At 34.4% G+C, this 15146-nt stretch overlaps 1 protein-coding gene across 10 annotated transcripts in view; it reads right to left on the bottom strand.

The window, feature by feature from the left end:
• Positions 1 to 15146, bottom strand: part of CACNA2D1 (calcium voltage-gated channel auxiliary subunit alpha2delta 1) — a 591296-nt gene that overhangs the window by 43074 nt on the left and 533076 nt on the right. For 6 of the 10 annotated variants that reach the window (XM_066238142.1, XM_066238148.1, XM_066238143.1 and 3 more), the window contains 5 exons: positions 14250 to 14270; positions 13526 to 13586; positions 7568 to 7665; positions 3825 to 3912; positions 1625 to 1687 (listed from right to left, as the gene is read on the bottom strand). In XM_066238142.1, coding sequence (XP_066094239.1) covers positions 1625 to 1687; positions 3825 to 3912; positions 7568 to 7665; positions 13526 to 13586; positions 14250 to 14270 — 331 coding nt within the window. Of the gene's footprint in view, positions 1 to 1624; positions 1688 to 3824; positions 3913 to 7567; positions 7666 to 13525; positions 13587 to 14249; positions 14271 to 15146 lie in introns of those variants that run through there. The other 4 variants (XM_066238146.1, XM_066238150.1, XM_066238151.1 and 1 more) reach the window with 2 other exon arrangements.

The raw sequence follows: 15146 nt of genomic DNA, 5'->3' as shown, positions 1-15146 counted from the left end.
GCATGGAAAATGAAGAGTTCTGGAGAATACTTATAAGTTTGTTTTCAACATTAACTGCCATTTCATCAATTTGTCACTTTACTGTGCTATCGCTTAGGGGCAACATTTTTAAAATTTGAGGTATATCCTAATGCATTACTGTTGAGATAAATTCTTTTATAGAGGGTATTATTACAGTTTCTCCAATATTATAGCTTTTACCACTTTTTGCAATTATTTGTGAAATGCAATAAGTGGCAATTAATCCATCTTTATTCGTTGTATGTTGTTTCTTAAATGACGCAACAATAGTTGAATGATTTTGAACTTTTTTATATATTTCCTGAAAATATTCAATGGGCTTGTCCTTGTCTTTTGGATGCTTTGTAGAAAGATGTTCTCGCAACTGGGTTGGCTTCACTGCCTCATTGGATAATGTTTTATGGCACAATAAACACACTGGATGTTGTTTATTTGCAACAGATTCTATGAAACCCATCTTCAGAAACTGGTGAATAGCCGCGTGCATATATATATATTTTGAGACATGGGCTCATGATATTTCACAATATTTTGTTTAAAGCTTGTAAGCATGTGCTTGCTCTCAGAAATCTAACTCCATACTGACTTTAGTTTCGATTATGTAACAGTTTAGCTTCACTTACGTAATGTGAACAAAACTTATGCGCTTGAAGTCTGTTGTGTGGTCGCGACGTTATAAGTATCGTGGTTGAGCGAGAGTTTTTCGAGACAAGACTAAGTTAGTGAGTATTCCTGGTTGTGCGTTTTATAAAATTTTATGTAGCAGGTGTTGGTCAATGGCATCACTTCTTTGCGATTGAGGTGAAGTAGCGAGACATCGGCTAGTTTTGGCAGTCCAAGGGGGGTGTTCCTAGAATGTCACCCTATTATAGACCCTAAAATCCGGGAATTGAGATGAAAATATGTTAATTGGTGTCTCCATTGTCCGGCAATTTCTGTCATAGAAAGAAGCATCGAACCATGGAGTTCTTTGTCTACGGGGGTAATAAAATGACGAACTGCTAGTTTTTGGGTGACAGTATCGGTCATAAACTGCCTGCTGGATTGGGCAGCAGGTGTGGACTGTGGGTCAATTACCTGGCCGCTCGCAAATGCGGGCCAGGTGGTCGCGAAAGAAGTCGGCTGCGGTCCCAATACAGATGCCCTGTAACAGAGTCTGACCGCTGTCCTGATCTTCACTGGTCAACAGTTAGTCGATTAGTATGTAATCGTGGTGCTGTTTGGTTGCTCTGCTACCGCCCACTGTGAAAGCTGGAACGCTCACTAGTGGGTGGTAGGGAACAGGTTGATTACCACTGCTGTAGCTTATAACCCTTATGTTCATTTCACTAGGTTAGTTTTTGGCTACAAAAAGAAAAATTTCTTTTGACATCTCTTAAACTATGTAATATATTTGATAAGCAAATACATCACTGGGTAATCACATAATAGCTTTCTAAAAAATGAAATATTTTAATAATATAAGTACTTTAAACAATGACTCCAATTTAATTTATGAATAATGACCTGTTTCTCTGAAACCTCATCCTTATACAGTAATGTACAGTTTCTTACAGTAGACTATTGTAGTGTACTTATTTTTACAGATGCTGTTTGAACTTACTCTTTGGGATAAACTCTGGTAATCCCACCATCAGTCACAACAAACCGTGCTTTTACTCCTTTGCTAGAAGAGAAGAAGGAAATATTTTAGTCAACTTACTCTTATTAAGGTATTAATTTAGGTACTGGTGATACAAAGATAAATAAAATGAATTCCTAAAATACCGAAAGTCAAAGTGAATATATCAATATGCAACTATGTTTTAATAGTAAAGTATCTAAGAAACAAGTGCTCAAAGGAAGGATGCTTAAGACAGGCATCTCACAGGAAGTAGTAATACCACTGGATTTTGAAGATGGAATAGGAGTTAACCAAGATGATAGAGAAAGCAGGTAGATACCACAAGACAGGATACAGAGAAAGCTAATGAAGAGTGAGTGTATTAATGTGATAAAAGCAGCAGGCACAAGGTGAGAAAAAAACAGGAAGTAAAATCTTGAGTGCAAGCTTCTTAAGTATGGTCAACTCATGAATGATCTTGAAATCCATGCTAGAGAGCAGCACCTTAAACCTGGAATTGGAACTGCATTTTAAAAAAAATTTATTAATTTAAATTTATTGTGTTAACATGAATTCAAGTGTCTGACTCAATAGAAATCCCTCACCCCCACCCTCATGTGCCCCATGACACCCCCATTGTCCCCTTCCCCCTAACTCCCTCCCTCTTCCCTCTGGGATTTGCTTTCCTGTTATCTATATATATCTGTTATGTATATTTATGTATATACAATTTTACTAATCCCTTTACATTCTCTGATTCCATCCCCTCCTCCCCCTTCCCTCTGACAGCTCTCCCTCTGCTCCCTGTGACCCCACCTCTGCCTCTATTTCATTCTTCAATTCACCTTGTTCATTAGATTCCACATATAAGTGAGGTAATATGATATTTGTCTTTGCTTGGCTTATTTCACTTAGCATAATAATCTTCAAGTCCATCCATGCCATCACAAAAGGTAAGATTTCCTTATTTTTCATGGCCATGTAATGTTCCATGGTGTATATGAACCACAGCTTTTTAATCCACTTTTCCACTGAGAGACACTTGAGCTATTTCCAGATCTTGGCTATTGTAAATAATGCTGCAATAAACATGGGGGAGCATATCTTCAATGAAACCAAGAGCTGGAACTGCACTTTAAAAGTAAGACTGGTAGCCTGACCTGTGGTGGCGCAGTGGATAAAGCGTCAATCTGGAAACACTGAGGTTGCTGGTTCAAAACCCTGGGCTTGCCTGGTCAAGGCACGTATGGGAATTGATGCTTTTTGCTCCTCCCCCTTCTCTCTCTCTCTCTCTCTCTCTCTCTCCCCTCTCTATAATGAATAAATAAAATCTTAAAAAAAATTATAAAAGTAAGACTGGCACCTGACCAGGCAGGGGCATAGTGGATAGAGAATTGGCCTGGGATACAGAGGACCCAGGTTTTAACCCTGAGGTTACCGGCTTCAGCAAGTGGTCACTGACTCAGCTGGAGATCCCTGGTCAAGGCACATATGAGAAAACAATCAGTGAACAACTAAGGTGCCACAACTATGACCTGATGCTTCTCATCTCTCTCCCTTCCTGTTTGTCACTCCCTCTCACTCTCTCTTTCCCCCCCACATCAAACAAACAAACAAACAAACAAACAAATAAAAGTTAAGACTGGCTAGTGTGAGTTGAATGGAGAATAGACTTGGGGCTATTGTACTTAGAGGAATGGGAATTACTAAAGGCTTAAAATTATTTGCTGCAATTCTTGGAAATGGAAATTAGGACCTTAAGTGTGAAGAAGATAGAAAAACATTGTTAAAAGAAATATTTAGCATTTAGTGGTTGATTGTAAATGGGGTGAAGAAGAGACTATAAATGAGAACTATAGTTAGATTTCCTAGTTTCTTGACTGGGTGTATGGTAGTGCTATTAGAAAGTGAACTTTCCAATGAAGAGGATTCACTAGAAACCCTATTTTACCGCACATGCTGAAACACACAAAAACATGCCTAGTCTCATTGCAGTGTATACACCACATGTGTAGCTGAGCAATGGCAGATGTTACTCCTGACACACACCCACATCTGCAAGTTTTCTACAATTGCAAAATGATTTTCTTGAGAATTGTTATTAAAGAAAAATAATAAACTTTAAAGTTAGAACTATTTCCAGCAATTTCCTGGAACAATGCTAAACTGAAATAGAAGTCATATAAGAACAAATACTTACATGTTTTTCTGCTTACTCCAATAATTTTGGACTAGTTCACTTGTAAGACCTGCATCCAGCAAGACCCGATTAATCAAATCCGTGTTACCTAACACAGAAAGGACAGCCTTAATTACATCCACATAATTTTAAAATTAAGATAATGAGACAAATATCTATTTTTAAAAGCAATTTATAATAAATACTATGATTTAAAAATATTATATATTTTAATTACATTAATTATATTTTAATTAAGATAATTAATTAATATATTATATTTTTGTATTTTTTTTATATTTTTCACCTTGCCTCACATTTTCCAGGCTATGGGCAGAATTAGTAGTGGAAAAGCCAATTCTACGTGAGGCAACTTATTTTGTAAACTTTATTAAAAAGATACATGAAATATGCCAATTAAAAAATAATAAGGAACAAGTATTTCTCTTGTTTTTTTATTGTAGGTTATTGTAATGATTCCAAACCATCATAATTTCATGCACAATTTTATATACATATATATTATATAGTTTATATTATATATTAAATATTATATAGTTTTTTGTTTGCTTCTTTTGGCCAAGAAACATAATAAGTTACTACAGACCAGTCCTATTGAAAAATTGGCTTTTGGAATCCACTGATATTGATGAAAGAGCCAATCAGTTCAAGTTCAAAGGTAATGGAAAGAACAAATGGTAAGAATCAATGGTCAGCTTGACCAGGTGGTAGCCCAGTGCATACAGCATTGGCCTGGGATGCTGAGGACCCAGGTTCAAAACCCCAAGGTCATTGGCTTGAGCACAGGGTGTACCAGCTTGAGCATTGGGTTGCTGGCTTGAAAGTGGGATCATAGTCATGACCCCATGGCCACTGTCTTGAGCCTGAAGGTCACTGGCTTGAAGCTCAAGGTCACTGGCTTGAAGCCCTAGGTTGCTGGGTTGAGCAAGGGGTCATTGGCTTGGCTGGAGCACCCCCCACCCCCAACCCCCCCATCAAGGCACATATGAGAAAGCAATCAATGAACAACTAAGGTGCCACAACTATGAGTTAATGCTCCTCATTTCTCTCCCTCTCTGTCCCCATCCCCCACTCTTTCTCTCCCTCTCTTTCTCTCTTTTGCTAAAAAAAAAAAAGAAAAAAGGTCAAATTAATACACATTATTAGAATACTTTGCTTTAATCCTTTTCTTCTGGCTCCTCTGCTTAATACTAATCAAGCTCTGAATAACCTAAAAGTACCCTTTAAAACTTTTATGATAAAATTTTATTTTATTCAGGTAAGGAATAGGAGGTTTCAATATCCTATTACTACAAAAGGTATAAGTAAGATAGGCTAAAACATTTAATTGACTTTAATTATTTTAATTAAATGTACCTTTCACCCAGGATTAAAGAATAAATATAATCCATATTTTAGTTTTCCTTTCAATTCATTTTAGGATCTTTTTTATTATATTATATTAGAAACTGCATGACTTAAGAAGAAGTAGTCCATTTGGGAAGAGAATGCTATAATTTGTCTCAAATCCTTTCAGGTAAAACAAAAAAAAAAATTGAGACCATTATTCTAATTTGTAATATAAACCAGTGTTGTAACTTCATAATTTTATTCATATTTCTATTAACCTGTAAGTCTAAAATATGTCTTGAAATATGTCCCCTGCAGTTAATTCCATATATAAATAGATTAATAGTATTAATCTTTACCAGTTTACAAATGCACACATACAAACTCATTTTCACATTAGTTTACATTGGAGTAAGACAACTATTCTATAGTGTTAACATTTGGGTAGGTTAATAAATTAACTTAAATAATTGAAATTGACATTTTACTGACAGGTAAGTACTTTTTAAAACAAAATTAAATGACTGCAGCCATTTGAAAAAATCTATTTAAGTCAAATTCTAACAACTGATATTTACTTTTAGATTTAGTTTTACATATTACTTGATAATATGAGAAAAATCTGTAACAGAGAATAATATAAGCTCTTTTATAACTATCAGCTACTTTTTATAATTAAAAATCCAATAAAAGCCCTGGCCAGTTGGCTCAGTGGTAGAGCATCAGCCCGACGTTTGGAAGTCCCGGGTTTAACTCCTGGCCAGGGCACACAGGAAAAGCACCCATCTGCTTTTCCATGCTTCCCTCTCTCCTTTCACTCTATCTTTCTCTTCCCCTCCTGCAGCCAAGACTCCATTGGAGCAAAGTTGGCCCGGGCACTGAGGATGGCTCTATCAGGTGCTTAGAATGGCTCCGGTTGCAACTGAGCAATGCCCTAGATGGGCAGAGCATCACCCCCTGGTGGGCATGCCAGGTGGATTCTGGTTGATCATATGTGAGAGTTTGTCTCTGTGCCTCCCTGCTTCTCACTTCATAAAAATACAAAAAAAAAAAAATCCAATAAAATTTCAACTTTTCACATGGTTATATAATCACCTCAAGTATTTCTTATTGGATTACAGGGGAGGCTGATAAAAGGTGAGTGAAATGGAGAAAAGCTGAAGAACAGATGGATATTAGTATTATTATACTGAGAGTATTTTGTTTAAACATATTCATACTATCCTAGGATCTATAGGCATATAATTAAAGAAATATTCAATAATATTATTTCAGTTCTCTCTTGGGAATGCCAATTACTAATATAAAATAAAGAATAATGTAAATTATATTATATTGCAAAGACTATGGCTCAGTCAGGGTGAGCACACACTGAGTAGAAAAGTTTGGAATCTCTCATGTTCAGCCTTGATCATGCAGACTTCATCTACCCAAGACAGGTCTTCAGAGTAGCTAATCCTTCTTAGAAGTTCTAGTTATTTCTTTTTATGAGATAAATTTAAATTTGAGAGAAACCATGTGTTCGCTCTTTGTAACTGTGAAAGTGCTTTCTTAAATTCTTTTTGATAAAAAAAATATTTTTTTAAAAAGAGAGTGGAGGAAGAGAGAAGGAAGAGGAGGGAGGAACAAAAAATCAACTATGATACTTTTCTCCAATTATAGTTACTAATTCTTTTTTGCCATAAAATGGTTTTCTTCTATTGTTTCCCATTTGTATTGCATATTCCTGATAGCACATTCATAAAATATTTTTAGGTAAAAAAAGTTAAGATTTTTAAATGTTTTAAAATCTAAGAATCTATAAATCTCTATGAAGTTTCACAATATGAATGATGCAAATGTCTTTGAAAGACAAATATAATAGTTAGAAACTATTAAAATTTCTTTTCACCCAATTTGATTTACTTCATAAAATAAGAAATTATAGAAGCATATTATTAATATACAGTTAACTGTGATCAAAACAATGTCAGTAAGAAAACAAATCATTAAGCAATATATCTTTATATTTTGATTTTATATTATTCATATTAAAACTCATTATATAAATTGGAAAATATATATAAATTGATAAAAATGTTATATGTTTGTTTTTCTCTATATAGCAAGAACAATGCAATGATAAACCTTCAACAGCTCATTCAAAATTAAGCTTCTTAAATGAGAAAGGAGCAAAGATAAGCATATCCTATTTACATTTAAACATTTGCAAGTATCTATTATGTGGCTTTGAAATTTTTATTTCACTTTTTAATGTAATAAAATTTCTTTGCTAAGACCATATTGTTACATTTTCACCATTAAAAGTTTATAAAGTAAATAAGTAAACCATCATAACAAACTAAACTGAACCAAGATTTGACCACTTTGGCTATAACCAAGTAAGTAATTATTATGAATTAATGCATACTTACAGGATGGATTGTTTGGAGTTTTTCTATCAATAAACTCATTGAAATTTAAAAGAAATTCAGTGTTATTATCTGATATTTTAAGGTCACTGCAGTAGTCTCTGAAAAACATATTTTAGGATATGGGCATTAGAATAAATACATTTACAAAATTTACATGGTAATCATAGGAAGTGAAAACATTTTTTTTACTAGCTATATGACTTTGCAAGCTCCTGATTTTCTTGTTACCTCTATTTTTTCATGTCTACATCAGAATGATATCTTGACAATGAGTGGCAAGAGACTGATAGAAATATTTCAGAGGTAAACATGGGGTTACACAGACACAATTGATGTTGGTTGCCTGTTAGCTTAATGGTTACTCAGCACAGGCCTGGGAGCCTGGGGACTCAGATAATCACTCTTTCTTAGGCTCTGGTCCCAAAGGAACCACACATAACAATGGGTGGCAGAATAATACCTGTAGTTACCAAAACTGCTAGATTGTTCCCCAGAGACATGGGAAGACCTGCAGATACACTTTCTATTAGGCACTATTTTTCTAAAAGACATCAATTTCACACACACTGATCATTATTTAATCTCTTTTAGGAAAACAATTCCTCAGAAAATTAAAGCAGCAAAGTAGAGAAATATTTGCATGGCTTTAAGGGAATGACACCAACTTTGACTTGCTGAAAACACCCACAGGGCCTGAACGCATCTTTGGTCATTTTCTTGAAACTACAATATCTTTAGTATGAAAAATTTGGCAAGTTACTTATTTTTAGATTACTGAAAATAAGTTTGTTCTTATTCTGGTCAAAAAACTTACATAGGTCATACAGGACAGCTTAGCATTGAATTTTAGACTATCACGTATTGTTATTTATTTTTCATTAAATTCATCTTCTTTGAAGTGCCTTTTTAATTTCTGAATATCCAAGAAAGATAGCAAAATTAACCTATGTTTTAGACTTTTCATCCTTAAGACCGAATGCCTCTTAAAGGCAAAGTATTCCGTGCATCTCAATTCTCAACATCCTCCTTTTACAGCAGTTTTAAAATTGAGGAAATTGCAAAAATGCTATTAATTAGGATCAAATAGCTTTATTTAGGAATTAACAAAAATGGTTATATCTTAAAAATTTGAAAATTTCCTTTTTAAATATTATGTCTTTTTAATACCCTTTATTAATTAACAAACCTTCCTTTCCCCTTTCTCTAACTACAACTTACTACAACCAGAAATAATAACATATTTATTCAGAGCTCATATATTATCTAGAACTCTGTTAAATATTTTGCATGATTTACTTATTTCAAAGCTTTTACAAACTTTGTTATGAGATAGGTATTATTGACACATTGCAATTAAAGAGACTAAGGTGAAGAACATTTGAGTCACAGCCATAACAATGAACATCTGGGTAACAGATTCAGATAGTCTTGCTCTAGAGTTTGCTACACTGTGTCCCATTAATAACAGTGACAAATTCACAAGACTGCTATCCTATACTACACAAGTCTTTGTCTTTTCTTGCCAATTTTTCTTTATATTAATATTCTATCACTTTATTTTCCACCCCTTGTTGAATATACATTTAATACTCAACTCTTACAGGAAAACTTTCACATGAAAATATTTTACTCAGATGTACTGAACGTTCTTTTGACATTCTTTAGCATTTGTGTATTCAACATACATACTAATATCTTGGAGTAACAAGGAAACTGGTTCAAATCTCATCTTATTCAACTTCTCTAAAACTATCTCCTGATTTTTGAAATGGGATAATAACACTAAGTTATTATAGAGTTCTTCTGAGCATTAAATATAATTATGCATGTAAAGGGCTTAACATGTTAACTGAGGTGGACACGTATCACTTTGTGTCACAAGTTATACCACTGCTTCCCTTCTCTGGTATTTTTGCTCCATTCCTGAACATAAAGGAGAATTCCAGTCTTCCAATCAGTCATGTTGAAACTGAATAGGATTTAGCTTACAGAAAAGGCTCATCTGCTCATCCTTGCTGAACTAAACAAATTCTATTACTTATGAATTGGAAATTGGAATTGAGAGATATTTATTCTCTCTGTGAGTACCTGTACTTTTACCATATTTTTTGCCTTGTCTGATAGTAAAGCACAGAAAACCAATCAGTATTATCTGCTCTTTAATAATCAGGAGAGGTGAGTGAAGAAACTGTCCAGAGAAAAACTGCTATCTATGATGGAGGGACTGAGTACATCACTTCAACCTCTGTTACAGTATTAGTACATGCATATTCTGGGGGACATTGTTCTTAATATTCTCCTTTCTACCTAACATTGCTTTTAGCAGTTTTAAGTTGTTCAAAGTTACTTGTATCAAAAATGTGGTAATAATATTTCAGGTGTCACTGTTAATAATATGACTTTTAAAACATTCTTCATATGTTTATAGATTCTACAGTTACCAAATATTTATTCAACACCTACTGGATACTAGGCAGTGGCTGTCATACTGGGTATTAAATAATAAGTACACAATCATGGTTCTGTTGGGAAAAGTAAATAAAATAAAATGTGGCTGTGCTCTAGATAGAGAAATGCAGGATTCTATAAGAGTCAACAAGAACAAATAATCCAGTGAAAATGAGAAAGAAATTCCCAGATCAAGGAGTTGGATTTGGGGTTTGGAAAGGGGCAAGGTGTGTCTGAGTATCATAGTCCAAAATAGAAAAGACAATTTGTGAGTAAAAAGAGCTAAGGGGTATTCTTCCTTGCCCCTTAGCTCTTTTACTCGCAATGGACCTAGAAACTATTATGCTAAGTGAACTAAGCCAGGCAGAGAAAGAAAAATATCATATGACCTCACTCATCTGAAGAATCCAATGAACAATGTGAACTGAGCAATGGAATTGAGACAGAGGAGGGGTCAAAGGGACCAGAGGAAAAGAGGACAGAGGGAAAGGGGATGATAGGAGGGGATAAACTTGAAGGGAAGGGGGGAGGGTGCTATGGGGAGGGGGGCAAGGGAGATGTTGAGGGGAATATGGGGGAGGGGGGATGCATTCGGGTGACACGAGAATCTATGTAAACACAATAAATTTAAATCAAAAAATAATTTTTTTAAAAAAAGAGCTAAGGGGTAAAAACAGTCCATTTAGGAATTGATAGAAGTTTAGTGTGGCTTGAATTTAGAGCCAAGGTTGGCTAACTTCTTCTTAAACGGCCATATAGGAAATGATTAAGGCTCAATGGGTTGTTGTGTTTAAGCCACAACTACTCAACTCTGCCTTTATAGTGAAAAATAGTAAACAAGTATGGTGTGTTCCAATAAAGCTGTAGGGATAGAACAGGCCTCCAGCGTGTCGCCTGTGGTTTGATGGCCCGGATTTAGAGTACAGAGAATCACACTGATAAACTAGGACAGAGCATTTGCAAGTTATAACATAAAGTACAGATTATTGTGAGAACAATGCTGAGCCATTGGTTTGCACTAGCAGATGAGAAACAGAATTTTATTCTTACTGTAGAAACTCTCTCTGGTTCCAGAAGAGTGACAGGACTGGGACAGGAGGGGGAGTACTGGAGGTGGGGAGCGCCGTGCGGAGGCAGCAGCAGCAGTTCAGGAAAGAGAAGGCCATGGCCGGCTCAAGGACAGAGGAAGCCGAGAACGGCCAGTCTGCTTGATACTCATAAGACAAATTCAGTTTGGTAGGACTCATTCAGTTTAATTAGTAGTTAGATATGAAGGAAAGGGAGTAACAGCCCAAGTTTCAGGACTGGGCATTTGAGAGGATGATGTTTTCTTCGTGGAGGAAACAAAAGAAGATGAGTTCTCCAAAAAGAACAAATGTTAGGAGATGCTAAATTTGAAGCACATTAAAGTGATTCCTGTTCGGTTTCTATAAATAGGAGTCTCACATTGAAATATGTAGTGTGCATATGTATATATGTGTATATATATGTGTGTATATATATATGTATATGTGTATATGTATAATGTGTATATGTATATATGTGTGTGTATGTATATGTGTATATATATACATATATATATATAAAGTCTGGAAATAGATATATTGTTTGATGCTATACTGTAATGTAAACCACATAGAATGTTATTTTGTTTCTAGATGTTATGGCCATCTTGAAGATGTAGAAGGCATCACCCCAAACGGTAGTGGACTAGATGGGTGGTGTGTCTATAGATTTGAACAAGAAGACAGCCTAAGCTGAGACTCTCGTGGGCATGATCTGCAGAAGTAAAGTAGTTTATGAAAGTGCTGAATATGCAGCAGGGAGAGAGGAAGATGTTCAGAATAGTGTGTCATCAAGCAAGAGGTGGCGAAGAGTGTCAAAGGAAGGTGTGATGAGAGCATCAAACACTGAAAGAAATTCAAGCAGAAGAAGTTGCTTCAGGGTAGTAATCCAAAAATATCCTCTGTTAACAGAGCGTAAAATATAGTCTCTAATTTTATGACCAAAAATTCAGATATCTTTATGCTGAAATAATAAAAGAGTAACTTAGACCAATTTTTATAAGCCGTCTTTGGGTTCTGGAGAAGTATAAAATGTGAGAAATTAATAACAGAAGCTCCTAAATCTATTTTTTTCAATAATTTGGTCTACATAAGCAATTTTCAATGGGTATGCCACGAGAATTTTTAAAACCTGCAATACCTGACTATTTAGTCAGGGGTACTGGCCTCTTTTCCCTTAGATTGTTAAATAAATGAAAGACAACTGGCAACACAATAATAGCCATCTGGAGTGAATGAATCAAAATTAGAACTAGATTATTTTTGTCAGAGCAACAAAAAAATATATTTTCTGGTGTGTTGGAGAATTTTAGTAATTAGTTTGTGTGTGTCATGTGATGAAAAAGGTTGAAAATAGCTGGTCTAAATTAATAGGAATTATATTAATTTGAATATACATGTGTTTGCTAGAGAGTGGGAAGTAAACTAAGAAAAGAACTAAAAATAAAGACCATTCCAGGATTATTGAATAGATTTTCAAGTAAATACATTAAAAAAAAAGTAGAGATTAAAAATAATAGTAAGGATAGACAGGAGGATAACAGGAAAGAGAAATAATATTGGGCAGGAGGAAAAATGTCAATCATAAAAAATATGTAAGAAAATGTCACTATATTATGTTTTCCAAGAAAGTTGTGTTAGTGTATTGAAAAAAAAATTACCATATTTCCCTATGTATAAGATGCTCCCATGTATAAGACACATCTTAATTTTGGGGCCCAAAATTTGAAATAAAAAAAGTACTACATAAAGTTATTGAACTCAAGTTTTTTTCATACAACTCCTCATCACTGTCAAAACTCCCATCAATTAGCTTGTCGACATCTGTATCTGATGATGAATCACTGTCTTCAACAATGAGTGCAAACACAAGCATGAAAAAGTAGAAAATGTAAGTAAAAAAATCTATAACCACTGTATAAGACGCACCCAGTTTTTAGACTCCAAATTTTTCGGAAAAGGGGGCATCTTATACATCGGAAAATACAGTATGTGGTTAAGACCTTTTATCAGGTACATATGTACTTATGAATCTATATACATATATATCTGTACATATCTATCAGTATGTTTATAAATACATGTGCATATATATACATAAAAACATGTAAAAACATGCATACATAGAGTATGTTTGTATGTGTACACATACGAATGCAAATACACAATTTTTCATGTCTGTTGCAAGTTAGTCCCAACAAAAGCAAAGCCTACATCTGTCTTGTTCACGGTTGTATCCCCACATCAGCACACTGCTTAGGTCACAGTAGCTGCTCAGTAAGCACCTGAATGAATGAATGAATGAGCAGGATTTGCTTTCAGTTTCAAAGTTCTTGTTCCTTTTGGTTCTATAATTTGGCAGAATATTAACCCAGAGCACTCCTGACCCCAATTCAGAAGGTAACATTCATATAAGCTATTAAAAATAAAATAAAACAAAACCAACCTTGGTGCTAAGAATGTATAGCCATATTCTTCAAAATTATCTGGCTTCAGTGTTTCTGAATCTACAAAGATAATGTTACAGGCTTAGATAAGCAATCCAGAATATATTTCCCGAGACTCTATGGCAATAAGAAGGCTTTAGAAGGATGATCTACTAAGAAAAATTAAAATAGGCTACTTATATCCTAAATTGAAACACATCAATTAATAGAAATTTCCTCCATACTTACAAATAATAAAATCAACTTGAATTTCATAAAATGGATTACAACAGTTATATCATAGAAAATACTATTTATAATTTTCCCATTTACTAACCATGCCATAACCAAGATACCCTTTAAAGAGAAATTTATATCAATGTTACATCAGAAGTATTTTATTTACCATGTCAATATGGAAATTTTACCAATATTATGGTAAAGAAAATGATTTCAATAAATGCATTAATGCCTTAGTGAATTAGTAACATTCTTCACATTAGTATGAAATAGGAAGTGGGAGGATAAAAACATACAAGCATTTAAGTCTAAGAAAAAACTTGAATGTGAAACAGGTCTCATTTGAAAGCACAAGCATATTCTTTCCCCATTTGTTTGAGAGGTCATGGAGGAAAATCTAGCAAATGAGAAGCACAGAGGATAATATCCAATAGGAATGGAAAGATCAGTGGAAATGTCAAGTGTACTAAATAGAAAAAAATTGAGCAACAAGAAAATACTTGCCCTTCATTTTGCCCTTTTTTGCTGTGAAAATCCATCAGAAAGAGAAAGCAGGGAAACAAAAAAAAAAAAGAGGGTAAAGCAAAGGGGGTCACAAACAATATTTTATTCAATGACTTTCTTGAATAAAAATATTGTGCATAAATCAAAGGTTCACTTATGTGCAGCTGTTGTCTGGAAAAGAAGACACATATTTTTGAAGACTGGAAAGCATGTCCTGTCAATTACTACTTCAATTACTACTAGAGCACCCTTTCTGTCCTGTGGTTATTTCAAGGGTCTATTTTGCAAAGTGGTTAATGCAGGTGCAATACCGATGATGTTAGCCTATGAACAGAAGCATTTACCAATCATCAAAGACCCACACTAGTCATCCCCTCATTTATCCATGAAGAAATAGCTCATGCAAAACACTAGTTGTTAAAAGACCATCATATCTACCAAGTGAAAGTGATATAAATGTATAAAACCCCACAGTGTACTATGAGAACCATGACTACAGAAAGCAAAAGAGAATTGATATAGAAATGAAAGAGTCTAGCTTACTTAAGGTCAGATATAAAAGGTATATATAAATATATACTTTTTACATTATTGTATCATTGAAAATTGAGATTGTTAGTAGTAACTGAGCTATGTGCAAAGGATATGATGGTCATTTTACTTTACTAAGTCTAGTCACCCCAGACAAAATAAAGATAACTGGTGACTTGAAATATACACTCATGTTAATAATTACTCCACATTCCAAATGATGCTTAAAAAAAAAGACACTGATTCATTGGAGTTACTGAAAACATTAATTTGGATTATGAGGAAAAAATCGCCAAAACCAAGCCAAAGACCAGTGCAATTTAATATATGGAAACAAAGCAGAAGATGTGGAGCGCAATATTATTC

Source organism: Saccopteryx bilineata, chromosome 7 (assembly GCF_036850765.1).
Source record: "Saccopteryx bilineata isolate mSacBil1 chromosome 7, mSacBil1_pri_phased_curated, whole genome shotgun sequence".
Taxonomy (NCBI): domain Eukaryota; kingdom Metazoa; phylum Chordata; class Mammalia; order Chiroptera; family Emballonuridae; genus Saccopteryx; species Saccopteryx bilineata.
The sequence above is the reverse complement of the archived record's forward strand: the minus strand, read 5'-3'. Positions and strand labels throughout refer to the sequence as shown.